At 39.0% G+C, this 18,749-nt stretch overlaps 1 protein-coding gene across 1 annotated transcript in view; it reads left to right on the top strand.

Moving 5' to 3' along the window:
- Positions 1-18,749, top strand: part of KCNK10 (potassium two pore domain channel subfamily K member 10) — a 65,698-nt gene that overhangs the window by 33,261 nt on the left and 13,688 nt on the right. Inside the window, exons 4-5 of the mRNA XM_074865224.1 lie at positions 2,490-2,607; positions 5,984-6,144. Of these exons, the coding sequence (XP_074721325.1) occupies positions 2,490-2,607; positions 5,984-6,144 (279 nt within the window). The remainder of the gene's footprint in view (positions 1-2,489; positions 2,608-5,983; positions 6,145-18,749) is intronic.

Here is an 18,749-nt window from a genome sequence, read left to right as displayed (position 1 = left end):
CTTTAAAGAAAAAAATAATTTGTTCTGGATGAGAAGGTACCCTGAGAAGTTCAAAGCTACCTAAGGCCATGGGATGCTCCTTCACTTCAGGCATTAGTGCTTGGCCCTAAATAGACTTGCTAAACTGTGTAAACTCAAATGTGATTAAAGTGTTGTAATTAGCTTGTTGACATTCGCACACTCAAGGGGAAGGCAAGCAGCATTCCTTGGCAGAAGTAACATGCCGGGGTAGCTGACAGTGTGTCATGGCCTATTTAAACAGGCAACCTGTCTGTTATGCTGATTTACGCTCTTCTGGGTAAACAAACACATGATCTCTGCTTTCACACCACCTGCAATATGCCAGCAACTGGTACAGAAACCCTTTCAAACGGTTTGATCCTAAACACTTCCTTTCTCTATATCCCTATTTCTTGAGGTATGGACAGGTGCTGAGGAACTCTGGCTTTCTGCCCACATGAAATGCAACCAGTCCAGTCTGGAGCTTGGTCATGCTGTAATTTCACAATCAGCTCAGCCTGGCATGCAGCAGCTCTATCATTAAAAAAGGCTGTCCTGGACTGATCTCTTTAGATATACCTGGCCTCTGTTCTTGCCCATGCACCTCTTCTCCTACTCCTTTCCCTTTTTGTGGGGCACTGGGGAGCAGATTAGCTGAAAATGTGGTAGAGGAACATTAGTGACAATGAAGTCAGTTGGAAATACAGGCAAAAAATGAGTGAGGAAAAGTGCAAAATGGAAGGGGAAGAAAAGAAAAAATGTGACAGATGAGCCATCAGAGAGAAGGGGTGAATGAGGAGAAGAGTGTATCATGAAAGCTAGGGATAGGACAGGTGTTAAATGGATGTATTTAAAAGTCAGTGCTAAAAGCACAAGACAATAGGAAGTTATAGAGAAGATCAGGAGAGAAATCATAGACATGAACATGAGAAGTGGAGCAATGGTAAAATAGAATGTTTAACCTTGCTTTTTGCACATGGACTGTATAGAAAAAAGTAAAATAAAAAATCACGGTGACAATTCATAGATCATAAGTCAGAGGGAAAAGAGAAGTGGTTAAAAAAAAAGAATAAGAAAAGTCACAACAAACTTGTATTGATAGGTGGGAATTCTGTGTTGAATAAAGTGAAAGAAAGAGAGGATGTAAGAGGCAGCACTTTGCCTATCCTGTTCAGCCCGGCAATAAGTTCACTGAAATAACCAAGGCTAAAGGCTGGTGACAATGTTTAGGAGGAGGAGCAAACGTCAGAGAGAGAGAGTAGGGGAAGATCTGGCAGTAGTGTGAGTAGCATGATAACAGCAACATGAAGTGATCTTGGAACAGAACGGGAGAAAGGCAAAGAGCTGGAAATTGTAAGAGGCAGAAAGAGAGAAGCTTGGTTCCTTTGCATTGGTTTTATGGAAATTAATCACATCTGGGAATATTTGAGGAGGAGAGGTTTACTTTGAAAGGCAATCATTTTAGCTGCTCTTCCAGAGTGAGGTCTGAATTTCCCTACAACAGGCAATAGATTGCATGAGATCTACAAGCAACTAGAGAATATGTGCCAAAGGGCATCTCAAAAGTGAACTTAGAGCAATTCAGCTGAATGTGCCAGCTTCTGGCGAGAGATATATTTCTGTGCTTTGGAGGCTGATGTATTTAGCTCTATCTTCCTTTGGACTGTGAAGCTTCAATGAAAGGTAAATGTGTATGTCCCCATGATACAATATGGTGCACTTTTAGAAACTCCCAAGCAAACTTTTAGCAGGCTGATATGTCTGCCTGGTTCGATTCAGTGCTGTGTGAGACACAGCACAGTGACCTGGAAGCAGTATAGCTACCTCAGCTTCTGTTCTGGATTTAGTTCATTCAAGCACTAGCTGGGAGTCTCTCTACCATGCTATATATGTGGACATGCGGCCATGTCCAGTGTGACAACTGGGAAGTTCTAGCTGATCACAAAGATGTTTCATGATGTTTCCATAGCTATCCTATTTGTTAATTTCAAATGAGATATATATATATCTCCTATTTTTTCTTCCGTTAGCATAAAATATAAATACCTTAATTATTAATTGTCTGGCAATTAAAATCCTTGGCTGACTGGCTTCAGTTGACTTCATGAACACTATTTGTATTTACCACCCTTCTTGCTGCTTCTAACATCAGCTGTTCTCATTGGAGATTTTTTTTCTTTGACAGTTATTGCTACAAGAACAATATTTATGGATCTCTTTGTGATGTTGGTGCTCTACTTCTCAACTGCTTTGTATCTTTTGTCATTTGTCTATGCATTGTATCTTTCTTCCACCTTAATAGCTATTTAGTTCAGTCATATATTCAGCTCTTGTCTACAGGGGATGTTACTATACTTTGAGCAGATATTTAGAAGTTTAAACCTAAGCTGTTCCCATGGTCATAGAAATTTCCCTTTGGAGCCTATACTGACTTGCATAGGGTATGGTATGGTATGCATAAGGCTGATTTGTTGTCGCTTTCTTTGCAGCATGCTATTGATGCTGATAATGCAGGAGTCAGTCCCATAGGAAATTCCTCTAACAACAGCAGTCATTGGGACCTTGGAAGTGCCTTTTTCTTTGCTGGAACAGTCATCACAACTATAGGTATGTTTATCTTTTAAAATACATAGTCACACTGAGAACTGGATAATGCAATAAATTTGATGCAGGTAGATCACAAAGAAATAAAGTGGCAGAACTGTATTTCTCTCAGTTCTTAGAAGGCATGCCTCTGGTATGTGTCAAGGGCATTGAGTATCCTGGTAAAGATCAGAAACTGTTCACATAACTAGGGTAGAATAGCAATGCCGAACTGCAACCAAGTAGCACTGATGTAGCTAAGGCTTTATAACCCTGTTGATGCAAGTGGTTTTAATTTTTGCTAAAAAGATCAAGAACCAGTACCCAATGAGATAACTATTGTATAGCTGTTGGTACCTTAGATTTTATTATTATAGATTAATTTACCCATAAGGGTAACTTTCTTTCGAAGTACATCAATTAATTTTGGCTTATGCTCTGAACCTACTCCTTGTAACTGGAAATGTGTTCACATAAGTATCACAAGATTTTTAAAATCCTTCGTCACTTTCATACTAATAATTGGAAGGAATTTCATGAATTGTACATTGTGTAAAAAAACCCCACGATTTTTTTTTCCATTCTAGAATTCATGGCCTTGAAATATTGACACATTTCTCTGTATTAGAAGAAGGGTATACTGAACTGCTCCATTTACTTTTCTTGAACCATTAATTTTAGTAAGTTCATTATTCAGGCCCTTGTGTCTGTGTCCCCTATATATTGTATCCAATGTACTTAGTCTCTTGATCTCTGAATGCTGGCCTTAGATATGCTAAGGATTTTATCCTCTCCTCTGTGAGCCAGTTCCTCTGTTGAAGATTGTTCAGGCAACTGGGATTTCAGAAGGTGGTCTGAGGGGAAAAAATGATAAAATGATAACAGTGATAATAAGGTTAAACTGCTGATAGTTATATAGTGGTTTGACAATTTTAAGCTTGATTTCATTGCTGTCACATTTAGAAGATTATTTGGAACCTACTGGCAAATTGCTAGTTTTTATTTGCATTGGCTTTGAGTATTCTTCTGATTTAAATACGGAATACGGTTCTTTTCCATATTATGACTGAGATACACACACTAGTGACTGTATAGACAAATAATCTGACAATCATGCAATCCTTCATTAAAGTGTGAGAATCTGATTGAATTCTGGAAGTTCTTTATGCAGCTAATAATAGAACAAAAAATCCTGTGGCAGTTACGAGGCTTGTTGTGGTGATCATCTCAAACAGTGGAGTCTGTGCCTTTGGCTCTGCCTTTTCTGTGTTGTCAGAGTGATTGTATAGAGTGTACTCTTCTCTATATTCCTCTACATACTAAGCTACGTTATCATGTATTTTTAATGGCAACATGATACCAGGGTGTGGAGAGAAAGAAAACATTTCTAAATCAAATGTAAGAAAACCCTCCCTTAATATTTGTTCACTCAATAGACCCAAGTGACAAGCTTTTAAATTGCTCATTAAAATAAATGCCACTATGTAGGCATAGTTTATGTAGGCATATTCATTGACATCTGCTATTTAAATAACTTATTGAAAAGAGCTTGGATTTTTGCCCATATTTGCTTTAAATTCTTCATGAATGAGATTTTTGTAGGCTGCATAAAGTCTATGTATTGTGTCTGGGCATGAAAATTATTTTATTTCATCCACCAGAGCCATGTTAGAGTTCCTTTTAGGCGGACACTCAGCAGACTACCTGGTCAACCTCAGTCCACTGGCCTGTGTACCCTGGATTTTCTTGGACTTTAAGGAGAAGCCTGGAATCACAGATACAGCCATGAAAAGGACTGTGGGTTGGGAGTAGGCAGTGTTGTATGTCAGCATAGTCCTTTCACCATCCCATGACAGACAGATGCATCCAGTGCCAGTGTCACAGACCTAACAGGATTAGGACCTTGGAGCCCAGCCTTAATTCCCAAGGACCAGGAGTAATTGCTGTAGATGAAGCAGGCACTTTCTTAGATCGCCACCTCTCTGGATGCTCTGTGTTTCCACTTTATCTCTTCAGTGATCTGTATGTGATCATTTTTAATTTCCAAATAATTATGTATAGTCAAGATACAAATCTCTGTAACATTTCAGTAAAGATACCTGATCTTAAATAACAAGGTGCAAAGACTGCTGTGACAGTTCCTGGTTTTGCTTTTTAACATTAATATTTTAACAGTTACTAGAGTCATAATGCTCTACATAGATTCCTACAGTTAAATTCACATGGGTGGTGCAGGGAAGAGAAGTGCCTCAAAAAACTGTGGTGACTGAATGTAGTTTACTGCATGGGACAGGTGGAGAACTTCCCTGTGCATTCATCAGCATGTTTGACTTTTAAGAATACCACAGAGGAGTGCTCCAAACAAGATTCCTGCTACCTTTCAGGGTGAGAAGGGCCCATTAAGTATGCTTTCTACTTCCTTCTCTCTAGATTGCCTGATCAGCTGCCTATTTACATGTTGGCTATAGAAAAGGCAAGGTAAAGAGGATTTTGGAATAGTTAGCAGAAAACCATGATGGACTCAGGCACCTAAAAGATAGATGGACTTTTAGGTAACCTGTGCTGATAATTAGACCTTTTTTCTGCCAGTATCAGAGGTTCCCAATATCTTATCTGGAGTTACAAGGCTGGGAATGGAAATTAAATGTGACCAAACATGCCTGAGCCAAAAATAGTTTTCAGTCAGGATATGCAGCTGGATAATTATGTCTTGGTCAGAATCTCATCTTTTCAACAGCTCTGAGTTACCCTAACAGAGGGTGGAAGGAAGGTATGTATGTGCCTTTATTACAGGATCAATGATTTTAAAATATAAATGCAGTAGGATCTTCAGAGGGGAGGTTTAAAAACTTCCTTGTTAAAACCTATTAAAAAACCTCATGAAATACAAATGTTAGGCTCTTTATTGTCAAACTGAAAGGGGAACTGAATGAAGAGTTCAAGCACAGATTTGTGTAGTGTGGGTATAGTTTGGAGGCTGTGGTGTAACTAGTCAGTGTGATGAGTGGCTGAGGAAATTATGAGCTAACTGCTGAAAATGAGACTTGTCAAGTGAGTCATACTCCTGCCAGGAAGTCATTGGCATGGCCTGAGAGGAGCAGCAGCACACAGGCAACAGGCCAGGATGGAGTGATTTTTGTGCCATGATAAATTAAACTGGATTAATTCATCTAACAACAACTTTATATAGGGCCTGAATCTATAGAAAATATGGGTAACTGAGACTACAAGAAGAACTAAATCACAAAGGGTAGCTTGCTGGGAAATGACATCATGCCATGGAAAGTCTGTAAATAGGAATTACATGTTGAAGAAAGGTATCCCTGCAGGAACAGCCCATTAGTTTTTCTAAAAAGCCATGTATAAATTCTGAGAGTCTGGCAATTGTTTTTCTCCTCAGGATATGGGAACATTGCTCCAAGCACTGTTGGAGGAAAGGTTTTCTGCATTTTGTATGCCATCTTTGGGATTCCACTGTTTGGCTTCTTGCTGGCTGGGATTGGAGACCAACTTGGAACCATCTTTGGGAAGGGTATCGCAAGGGTGGAAAAAGTTTTCAGAGTAAGCTCACTGTCAATTTTTTGCTTGTGTTCTATAACTTGCTTTTAATTCTGTTGCTATTACCTGCCGTCCTTTTTACATGTTGAGCACCATGAAATATTTACATGTCTAGTTGAGATGATGCTTAATCTCCTTAGGGGCCTCTGTAGTCAGTGGAGAGAAATAGACTTCTGTAGATGGTGATTGCAGGGATTATAGATCAGGCTCTGAATTTCCTTCTTGAGGCTGTCTCTGGGGAATGTATCTCCTAAGCTATGTTCCTTACAATGACAGTAAAACAACCTTCAGGTTGATCTGGACGTGTATGTCCATTCACTGAAAATAGAGAAAGCAGTATAACTTCTGGATGAACAGGGATACAGAGTAGGTTTGATGTATTACTAATAAAGCCTAAAAAACTTGGAAAGCAGGGTTACTGGAGTGAATGTGAACTTGGGAAGAGAGATGGTTGAGTGGTATACTTTCACTGCAAGAGGACAGATGTGTTGAAGTAGATCTACAGCTGCAAAAACTGGCATAATGCCACTAACTGGAATCATCTTTATGGTGTTTACCTGCCCTGCCTACCATCTTACACTAGATTTCTGTATAGATTTTCTCATATGCATTTTCCCTTCATGTTGCCAGTACCCTCTATTTTTGAGTCTGTATCACTGTAAGCAATTCTTTTGCAAGCAGTGCTGCAGACCTGGCAAATGCTATTTTGCTAATTTGCTGATGGTTCACTTCAGGGATTCTCTCTTTGAAGCAGAACTTCTAGAGGTGACCTGTGTGATGGTTCCCTTGGAGGCAGTGTAACTGGAGGTAAATCTTTCCAGGGGTGGAGTGGATGAGAAGCTGTCCAAGCTGGTTAGTTTAATAGGCATCTATTTCTAAAACATTCCCACAAATGAGAACAAATTACTTGTAACTGTTTTTGAAAGGAAGTAATTGAGTATTAGACTGGAGTATGAGCAATTTCCCTTTTGATTAAATTACTGTGAAGTGTCCCAGACGAGCCATAAGGAGTCTCTCAGGCTAAATGTGGAGAAAGGTGACTAGTGATTGTGGGTGAGTAAGCATTTACATGCCTGACTGGATTTTCATGAAATGAAAATAAGGTTATTAAAAGCTGGATCAGATTGGGCCTGAAAAAACAGAAGTAGCTAAGATCCCTAGTTTCTTTCTTACCTAACTTCTTATTGTACCTGCTTCACCTCGAAGGAATATCTGAACCTTCCAGCCTGCTTCTGCCCAAGAAAAACTACAGTCTCATAGTCATGATATGAATTCAGAGTCAGAGACTCTTTGATTAATTGTCAGCTATACTGTTGGCTTTCTGGGTGACGTGGTCAAGACCATTAAACTGTCGCATGATAGTTTATGAATAAAATAATACATGTCTACTTGAAGTTTTTTTAGATTCATAGATGAATGCTGATACTAATTTTTTATACAGAATATAGCCCTTTGGCATGTAATGGGAGTTATTTTGGTATTCAAAGTACTCCTTCCTTTTCTTGACTTAATGCAGTTGCTTGTTTATAACTGTCTAAACTATTTCCTTTCCTCCTTGGTATTTTGTCAGCTTCCAAAGCAATTTAGAGATCTGTGGTCCCCTTGTTTAGCCAAGATATATGTTTATTCCTTTGATTTTGATTCTCATAAATCCATTATATCCATTCTTTTGTGATTTGGTGGACAGGGTTATACATAATTTCCTTCAATATTCCTAACAATGAGGTTCAGCTATTTGAAATATTCATGACATAGTTTACAGTTTACATGCATCTTAGTAAGTAGTCTTAATATCAGTGGTTTCATTTTATACGATTACATAGTATTTGACATATATATGATCATTAATATATTATACATGTTATATACTTTATACTTTTAGCTAATGCAGAATATAATAATCAGAATTCTAGTAATTATGTAAAGTATTATCACACTGTGTTTATGTTGTTAAACTCCATAGATGTTTGGACCTAATCAGAGAATCCACAAATGGAGTAACAGTTCTTGATTTAATCCTGAGCAGTAAATAAAATTTAGTTCAATGTGTAACTCTTGTTTCTTAATTTGTAATTGTCTCCATAATTCAAATTCAGCATGTTTGTGGGTGTAAAGCAACCTGCTACAACCTTTAAAGGGAGGGCATAAAAGTTAGGAGAATAGTTAGGAGGAAAGTAAAAGAAACAAATGTAGGCTAAAATGACATTGACAGGGTAATAAAATGTTGTGTGGTGTGCCTCAAAAGTCTTTTGGAGCTAGCTGAGGTGTCACTGAATGTGTATCAATGATCTAGTGATATAACAAACTGAATTTCCAGAAAGCTTTTGACAAGTTTTCTCATCAAAGTCTGTAAGGAAATGAAACTGTGATGAGGTAAGAGAGAAGGTCTCACGTATCAGTACATGTTTAAAGGGTAAATGAAGATTAGGAATAGATGGTAGCGTTATCAGTGTGATTCTACTGGAGTCCTCCTGGGATCTTACTGTTTTAACAGAAATGGCCTGGAATGGTTCAGACAAGAAGATGAATATGTGGGTGACAAAGTCTGCAAATTACATCTCTAGGTGTTTCAGGATAGATAAAATGGAAGCTGCAAAAGGACGGTAGATGACAAATGGAATCTGGTATTGGCAATACAAAATAATGGATATTTCTTGAATTTGAGGAAAGAAATCCTACTATATTCATACAGGAATGATATCAAATTTCACTTTTCCAAAAGGGACCTGGGATTACTATGGATGGTTCTCTGAAAACACTGTGAAATTTAGCATCGCTTAAAAAGGGAAAAAAGAGTGTCAGCAAAGGGGCTGAAAACCAAAAGACCATTTTACCACTGCACAAATCCATGGTGTGCTTGCACCATGAATATCACATGCAGTTTTAATCCCATTTTGAAAAGCAATTAACAGAAATGAAAATAAATTCTGGGTCTGCCCCCACAGGCCTTGTAGCTTAGTCTCTAAAGTGTCATTCACTATCCACCTGTATTATTTGCCTTCTAGTGGGTTCTCAAGGGCAATTTGGGCGAGTCCATCTTGTACCCTTGGGGAAGGGAATGGGAAGAAACTTTGCATGTGTCCTGGACGTTATAATGTATCAAGTTTTCACCTGCATATGCCTCAACACTGCTTCTGTCTGTCTCCAGTTGCCTCTGTTTATCCTGTTTACCCTTAGGGATGTTTCAGGGCAGCCCAGAGTTCCTGAAATCCTTGCAACTTTGTGATCATCGGTGCAGGTGGATGGGATTTGAAGGCAACTTGATCTTGCGTTGTGGTTAGGCTAATTTCTGAAGCTATGTAAGAGGCAGTATGCATACACTGGCAGGTGAGGAGAGGAAGGTTTCTCTGTCGGCACAGCAGTCTTTTCACCAAACACATGTTCTTAACAGGTCTCTTGCTCCACCCAACAGTGTACGTGTGAGCATGAGCCCACACCCGGAAGGGACAGCTTGCCCCTGGCATCCCCCAGCATAGCTGGCAAGATGAAAGGAGGATTCCTCCCAGAGGAGTTGTGCTACTGCACTTCTGCTGCCTCTGACATGACCTGTGCAGAGCCCCACCAAACCTACATTAATTAGCAGCACAAATTAAAGCCTAAGAATGCCACATTTAGCTATTGCAGGCATCAGCCCACGCACTCTGTGGGAATTTTAAGAGCAATTTGAACTCCATAAAGGGGGAAAGAGATCTGTTCGTATCAAATACACACTACCCCCACAGTATTGACAGAATATTTCAGCAGAGCAGCTGGACACATGCCACTGCTCATCTTGTAATCCAAAATGTTGCCAATATTTCGGTGTGTAGATACCCAGGAAAACAACTATTCATTTGTGACTAGGTAGGGCTGGAAGTATTTAATTGCAAAATAATGCTTTGTAAAACCAGGAATTTTTATGTACCATTTTAGGAAAGGGAGGCACTGGCAAAGTGACACTGCCTGGCACATGGGGAGGTATCCCAAACACCACGCATTGGCTAGTCTATGCCATCTGTCCTACTGGAGTAATCATGTTTGGTACAAGTAAATAAACATCAACCAGGTCAGAGATGTAAACCAAAGCATCCCACACGCAAGCCCTACCTACTCAGCTACTGATTATTCCTATATGTCCCATCTTCAATAATCTGGGGCAGAACCTGGCTGCTAGTCTGTTCTCGCATGCATACAAGTGTGGTTCCCCAGAAAAAAGGATATGTAGAGGGTCACCAGATTTGCTGTATAAGCACTGGTTACAAGCACTGAATATCTGGGTTCAGTGATCAATCAGTCCTCCCAGACTATCTGAGAAAATCACATACAAACTCAAAATGTAATTAAAAATTTGACAATTCTTGTAAGCTTTCCAGACACTACAGAAATGGAATATACATTCCAAGGTGGCATAAAACTATAAAAGTACTATTGCTATCTTACATATGTGAGGGATCTTATGAACGACCTGAGACTGTTTCTATAATAAACAGCAGAACAAACCCCATTCTTTTGGCTTGCCCTGTACACACAGAGGCTGCAAGCATCTAAAGATAGAAAGGAAAGCACTCCACAGGCAGAGTTCACAGTTACAGAATGCAGCAACTGTCATTATCATGAGTTAAATATAGGCTAAATTCAGATAGTCTTTATTCAAACCTTGTAACAAGTGTTTAGATTCTCACTGGAAGTAGAAGGAATGAGCTTAAACCAACAGATCTTCTCTCATCTTGCAGTTGGAATTCAGGACAGATGAAGGTGTTCAGCCTGGGCACAACATGCTTCTGAGAGTGCTCCAGGATTTTCTGGCTTCTGAGGAGAAGCCACTGTGAGCAGTTCCTGGACTTGGTTACTGCTTTCACTCTCTTGGTTTACAGCATGAGGCTGAGGACAGGTCTGGCAACACAGCTGGTAGGGTGTGAATTGCAATACAGGGATTGCAAGCAGCCAGAGACATGGACGGTGGCAAGGCTGCACCCCTGAAGTTCACATCTCAAGAAAATACACTACTTTGTGCAGAAACACAAAGCCTCTGTAAACAACTCACACTTCACTGAACCAGGGACTTGTCAGAACAGACACATATACTACCTGTCTTTTTCAGTTCAGAGAACCTGTTTGCCTGTTGATCTCTTTGGAAATAGTGTGCTCTAGATTTAAGAGATGTGTAAGTGTTATGAAAATGCTATACACCTTTTCTTTCTTTTTCTTTCTTTCTTTCTTTCTTTCTTTCTTTCTTTCTTTCTTTCTTTCTTTCTTTCTTTCTTTCTTTCTTTCTTTCTTTCTTTTCTTTTCTTTTCTTTTCTTTTCTTTTCTTTTCTTTTCTTTTCTTTTCTTTTCTTTTCTTTTCTTTTCTTTTCTTTTCTTTTCTTTTCTTTTCTTTTCTTTCCTTTTCTTTTCTTTCCTTTCTTTTTTTTTTTTTCTTCTTTTCTGAAAGACAGCAGTAGGCATTACCTTAACCTTGAAACAGTCCTAGAAAAAGTAGTTCTTAGTTGGAAGACGAGGCTGGAGCTGGGGCAGGAGTAAGACAGGTCCCACTGAGCTGGTGGAAAGCTTACTTTTAGCAACTGCCAAAGCTCTACCTTTCCTAAACTTTGTCTGTCCGAATACATCAGATATACCCTAGCTACTCTTTCTCTTAAAAATTCGACTTATTTTTAGAGATTTTTGGCTTCTCTGATGTCTTTTGTTACTGTACAAATGACAAATTGTCTACAAATTCCTTATCCAAAAATGAATGGAAAATAGCTCATGGGAAAAAACTTTCTATAGGAAGGTATCTGCAGGGGAGGAACACTTAAAAATACAGCCCTTTTTTTGGTCTCCCTTCTGTCTTTCCATTTGCTCTATTATCTGTCCCCTTGCTCTATCTTATCCTCTTCTTTCCCTTTGCTCACATCAAACCCGTAGCATTATACCTGACACCATTGCAGGACTGGTGAGTGAGTCCTCAGCAAAGTTTGCCGTTCAAAGAGCTGTTCAAGGTTTCCATGCTGTACTACCTTTACCTCTTCTTCACTAGGGTAATGCCATATCCAGGGACCCCATCTGCTTCCTGCCAGGCAGCCCCCACCCTGCTCTTTCTCATCCTGTCCCATATCAGCATTGATTCTTCTCATTTTTGGCAGTGGAATCAAACTTTCAGATAAGACCATTCCCAAAACCAAAAATTCAAAACAAGATCACTGCTTAGGCAAACTAGTGAAATCATTCTGGATTTGCACTGTTACTGAATTCAAAATTTGGCACATGGTTAATAGATAAATGTATTATAATCTAAGTGATACATTAGCTAGTAAGAGCCTATTTGTAGTTCTAAATATATGACGTGACACGTGTGCTTTTGAACAGATAAAGTTGATGGAATACTGACGGAAAAGTTTTCTCTCCACTTCCTGACAGATAATCAAAATATACCAAAAATCAACATAATTTATTTTGTTTTATTGCATTTTTTTTCTAGCCAGCATCAGTGTGTTATTACACTGGCTGTTATTACACCCACTGTAGGTATTAACATCCTATCTTTTCTTTTTTAATGTAGTGTTATTCACTATAGTAACTCAAGAATTTCCACAGGGTAACAGTCCAGTACAATGATCAATCTGCCATCTGCTGGCATCCTGTCTCTGGACAGAGCTGTCAGGACAGGGTGTGAAATTCAACTGACTGGTGCACGTACACAATATTATTCCAGAATGACACAAGATTTATGAGCTGAAATGTCAGTGTTCTGAAACTGAAACTGAAAGCTTAGCCTAACAGTTTCCTGGGTCATTTCAACCAAAACAAAATGGCTGAGAAGCATAAAAAATCAGTCACCAGAAAGGAATGCTACATTTCCATAATCTAGTAAGAATTTCTTATTGCTGCAGTAAAGACAGTAGATCTAATTACATACTGTTATTGGTTATTAGCACTTTGATACCATAGAAGCCAGACAGGAACAGAGCCTCAGTGTACTAAGAGTGTGGAAACACTGGTTTGTAAACAATGTTTTTAAATGGACAGGAAAATATATAGAGAAAAGGATGCGATAGTAGCAAACGGCGGGGTGATTCTGAGGCAGGAAGTTTTGGAGGGAAGAAGCCAGGTGGAAATTAGAGACGAAGTAGGGCTGGCTGAGAGGCTGGAAGAAGTGGTTAGGGATAATAGAAACTAAGTGAAGCTTATGTGAAGATACTGCTAGAATAATGGAAAAGTAAGAGCAAACAGCCACTCACTACATGGCAGAGGAAACTTTCCCTCATAATTCCCAGAATTCCCTCTCACCAACAAAAGTAATGTTTCATCTGAGCTTTGTAAGTTACCTGCAGGAAAACTTTGAGGAAGAAATGATGCAAATGCTTTCCTCACACAAGATCTCCTTGTTACAGGAAGACGAAAGCTGATGTAGCCCCGGGGAGAAGCATTATGCAGAGCATAGAGTATTTGACTTGAAGCATTATTCATTTGATTCCTGTGATTCTGTGCTTCTCTCACTAGTTGGGAATTTGGTTCTTTGAAACTGCTTCTGATTTGCTCCCCACACAGCAAAATAGCTTGCTCAGGAAAAGAAGTTATCTGTGTGGTGAGAGGTTATACAGATAAAAGGAAGTGTTTTAGAGCACTGACTTACAAATCCAGAGTAAATGAATGTAAGCACCTGTTCTTTTGCCTGTAACACCTTAAAGGTCCATCTGAGAGTCACAGTTCCCTGAGCAAGGTTACAAAAGGGGTGCTTGCATGTCAGCAAAGGGTTGGTTTATGTATGTAGATATTTACGTGATATTTATTTCAAGTAGCTATGCACCTGAATGTACATTTCAAATCTGAGCATCCTGAAATTTAAGGGCGATTTAAAACAAAACCTAGACCCAGATCTGAATTTTGCAGTTAGTTATCACTAAGTTTATGGATGCACTCATAGTCAAATACCATCAGAAGAGATCTGCAGGCAATGCGTTATCGTTTATAATCCTCATAAAGCATATTTGGCTAAAAATGGACTTTATAACATAAGAATAATAAAAAAATCTACATTCTAGTGCTTGCCAGCAATATATCCATAGCATTTTATGAATCTGGTGAGTATTTTAATTTCATTTTCAGTTCCTCTGTTTAAAATCTGCAGACATGCTTTTTGTAAATTAGCTAATGATAGAAGTGAAATTAAGGAATGCAGGTACTGTAAGAATCTGTAACTTGCAGTATCTGCATTGGCACTATACAGAACATGGCAGAAAGAGCAGCTTGGAAGAGCTACAGCAGCTAGCATACTGAGCATGGACACACCAGAGTTGGCAGATGCTCTCCCTCTGTTTATTTCAGCTTGACTTCCTCATCAAACTTTGTTTAGACCAAAAGTAACTGTCTAAAAACACAGTCTTTGCTGAGATGTTAGACTGTTCTGAATCATTTGTCTGTAGCAATTTAAGGCTGATGTGCTGTCCTCAGGCAAATAAGACCTCAGCACAATGACTTTTTTAAGCATATGGAATTCAAACAGTGTATCTCCCACCACACTGGAGTGGGTTGTGAACTACTTCTGGTGGGTATACTCCTCAATCCATCCTCTTGAAAAGGAGTTTCACTATGCAGAAAACAAGAAGGAGCGGTGAGGAAGCCTATTTCAATCCTTCTGTCAAAAAATGTTGTCTGACAACTGTTTAAGTGAAAATGCAGGAACGTTCCTGAAATCCAGAACTTCATTGACAAAACAAGTGCTCCACTTTAGAAAACTCTGAGTGCATTCTCCTCTAGTTCATCAGTAATTTATCTGTTACAAAGAGGACTGTTAGTCTCTTGGTACTCTACAAATGCATTCCTCTCTCTGCTCATTCCTGCCTGGACTCCTTCAATGCGCTTCTTAACAAGAGTAGTTGTAATTGCTTTTCTCGGATGTAAAGCAGTCCAGACCCAGGGCCATCTGGACACTTCACTGTAGTATGTCTACCAGAAGTGTGACCATAGACTCTTACAAAGTTGAACTGGAGGATGAAAGGCATGAGTGGTAAATTTACAATGCCTGTCTCTGAAATACCTTTCTCCTTGAGATGCTGCAGGCCACATCTTTTAGTTTCTAACTGGTGCTTTAATTATGGTGATGGAAAGATAGAAGGAAGTTTTATTTTTGCTTTTGATCATCACCTGCTTTAGTAGTCCTCGTGCTCCACTGCTCAATAGCAGATACAGGCAAATGATAATCCTATGGGTGAACTAAACAACTAATGGTGTGGGCTGTGAAATCATTACATGCAGTGACTCTTCATCCACCAGAGCCAAATTTGTCTCTGGATTCTATTTTAGGTTCAGCCACTGGCTTGTGGTATGGTCTTGAATATGTTGGTTTTACTCTATGGATCACTTTCCCCCACCATTATATTTGAGATGAAGTAAATTACCTTTTTCTGCACAATGCTCAGATAGTATGCTGGTATTAAAAAATTCATGACAAAATCTATGGATCCCAGCTTTCGGCACTTTATTTCCTCTAACTGGGTATTTAATTCAGTTAGTGATGCTTACAGCTAATCTGCTTCAGGGAAAGTAATTTAAGTAAGTGCAGCAAACCTTTGCTGATTTGTTCTTATCCACTGGTCTTTGTTTCTGTGTATGAGTTTAGTCTAAAGCTTACATGGGCTGGCTGTGAACTTATAAGTCAATAACCTCTTGCAAATTGGCATATAATTTAAGGGTTAATATTAACCTGAACAGTTAAATTCAGATCTTGACATCTCTGCAAGATCTTTTAAATGTTTCGGTTTTATCAATGAAGGTCTTGAAGTGAATCTGCCTTTAAAGAAAGCCCCACCAGGTGTTGAGTCTGGTGATAGTTGAAAGGGCATTCCTGGAATTGCTAGAAAGAGAAGGCAGCAGCTCTAAGAAGGGAGAATATGCTGACACCAGGAAGAGATAATAATTGCTCCAATTTTAGAATCAAATCAGTCGCACTAAAAAAGATGAGCATATAACCAGAGGAGAAAAGCCTATTCTAAAACCAGGCTTTAAAGCTGGCTTAAACCTATAGTGTTATCTGGAAATCTCATCAGCTCCAGTGCACCAAAACTGAAACCCAGTATGCACTGAAGTCCATCCCCCCAAGTAATTATCACTGGTATTACTGTAACACTTCTTTCTGTGAGTGTTAGGCATAGTGTAGCTGTTGACTACAGGGCACTTCAGAGGAAATCTTATACTCTTTTGCCTGCTTATGTGAGACCTTTTAATGTCTTTTCATTATTTTTTTCTTCATTATTTAGAATTATTAGAGGTTCATACCTTCAATAATTCTTCTTACTGGAGTCATACTCTTGTCCCTGAACTGCAGCGCCCATAAAATTTTACAGCTCTTAAAACCAGAATATTGTACAAAAACTAGTCAGGAATCCATGATTAATACAAAGGCTTTGTTTATTGCTGTTCAGGTATCTGACTGTATTACATTAAATTGTAATAGTTCACTTTTCATTTGGGAAGAAATTTTCATTACATTGCTTTCTGACTGTGGATAGACTGAAGCTATTGTAGTATATGAACCTAAGATCCTCTGTTATCTTCAGGGTTTTTCTTCATCTACTTCAGTTTTTTTCTGTAGGGTGCCAAATATTTTAGCACCTGTTTGAATGTTTACACAGAATTAATTAATAAAACAAAGACGGGTGTAGTAGGCAATTAGTGGCTAAAAAACTGATTTTAGTGCAAGGTAAGAGTATTTGGCAATTGACGCTGAGTAGAAGGGTTTCCAAACCCTTCTATGGATGATGGATTGATCTATTGTTAATGATTTATCATCCTTAAAGAAGAACATAAAAACAATAGAGTAAAGATGAAGTAAGTTTTCAAGAAGGGTTTTTCTTCCACTGTTAATTTGAATGTACTCAGGCTATTTTTTACATACATCAGGGACAATTTCTGGAATATGATATCTGTTCTCTTGCCAGCTATTGTTACCTCTATCTGCTTCTTTTCTGTTTTCTACGGTGAAAAAAGATGAGCACTATTTCTTTCTCTATATCAAAGTCCAATCTTTGCCACCTCTCATTTGGTTTGAAACCAGGTTAGTATTCAGAGTGATCTCAGGATAAGCAGTGGCAAAGAGTTGTATTTCCATGCAGATCCTGAATCCCAATTTTCTTGTTAAGGAAGTAGGTTAAATGGTCCTTCTTTATGGTTTGAAATGTTCAGGAACCACTATTGTAAACAGTAAAACTATACCTGCCTACCTCCTGCTAAAATTAGTATTAGTCACATAACTTTTAATTGCAGTGAAGTGCACTGGAAGTAAACCCCATGAGTCTCAAGCAATTATCTGTCATGAAACACAAGACAAACAGGAGCTGAAAGCATGATTAACACTTTACTGAGCAGCTAGGGTTTCTTAGATACTCTGTGTGAAGCTTAAAAAATAAGATACTTCAGTGGAAGCTGCTGATTAATGCCAAAGAACATGTGACCATCAGCCTGAAAGTTAAACTCTTTCCTAAGCACTAATGGTGAATATCCTCCTTTTGTTATTTCCTTGAGTTTTGGTCATATCGCTGTGGAAACTTCTCTGTGTGCCTGATCGTGCAGGGTTGAAATACCAAATCCTATGTGCCAGAGTTTTGATGTAGGTGTTGCCATCTCTGAAAACCTGATTTATATCCTAAAGAAAATTCTAAACTCAAGATTGTTTAAGTTTGTAATGCAGGGAGTAAAGGAAAAGTAAGACAGAAATGCAACTGCAACACAAAATCACTCATAATACAGTAAGTGTTGATCCACCCTCTCCCCCAACAAATACGTAGACACATTTTTGTTAGTGTTTATCAGAATGTTCTCCAAAACTCCTGTGGGAAACCTTCAGGGAAGCATCAAAAGCTAAGTGTGAGGGGGTGGTGGATCCTGAAAGGCAATACATAGAAATTACTTCATGAGGGTACCTGTACATGGTGCCTCATCCCAGGCATGAGGACTGAGCTACTTTCCCACTCAAGAGATGCTACTTCAAGGTTATCTACAGGCTGGATGAAGATGGTGAATTTAGTGTTATGTTGCTTTACATATTCAACCTTCACCTTTCAGGACTGCCAAACTATCATATTAACCACTCTAATGTAACTTAACTGTTCATATTTTCCCTTGGCACATACACATGTCATTGTGGCAATAAGAACTATTTTGAGCCATGGGACAAAGTATTTGATGCACTCTTCACCCTATGCCAGACCTTTCCTTTTGAAGGTGCTCCCTGCTCTCCTTTTACCTTTGCAGGTAAGCAGGGGCAGCTCCTGCAAAATGTTGGAGAAGGCTGGGAGGAGCAAGGGGAGCAGGGGGAGAGCTGTGGCATGTAGGGACACTTCTAGGGATGGCACATTTTGCACTTTCCATGTTTTTGCCTGAGGGGAGCTGCTCTGTCTTCCTCTTTGTACTTTTCTTCTGCTTTTCTGGGATCTGTATCCCACCTAGAGTAAAATTCACTCTCTGTGGGCTTGTTACCTGGGAGAATGCTCTTTGGTTATTGGCTAGTCACAAATAGTGTTTTTCTCCAGAAAGACTGCAATACTGCAATCTTTATAGTGTTAGTATCTATAAGAAATCTTATGGTAAATACAAAATATGCTTTGTAGGCTTCTGCAAGAATTTCTTGCAGAGAATGATGTATGCTATTG

The sequence above is a fragment of the Strix uralensis genome, chromosome 4 (genome assembly GCF_047716275.1).
Source record: "Strix uralensis isolate ZFMK-TIS-50842 chromosome 4, bStrUra1, whole genome shotgun sequence".
Taxonomy (NCBI): domain Eukaryota; kingdom Metazoa; phylum Chordata; class Aves; order Strigiformes; family Strigidae; genus Strix; species Strix uralensis.
This window is presented reverse-complemented; position numbering and strand designations above follow the sequence as displayed.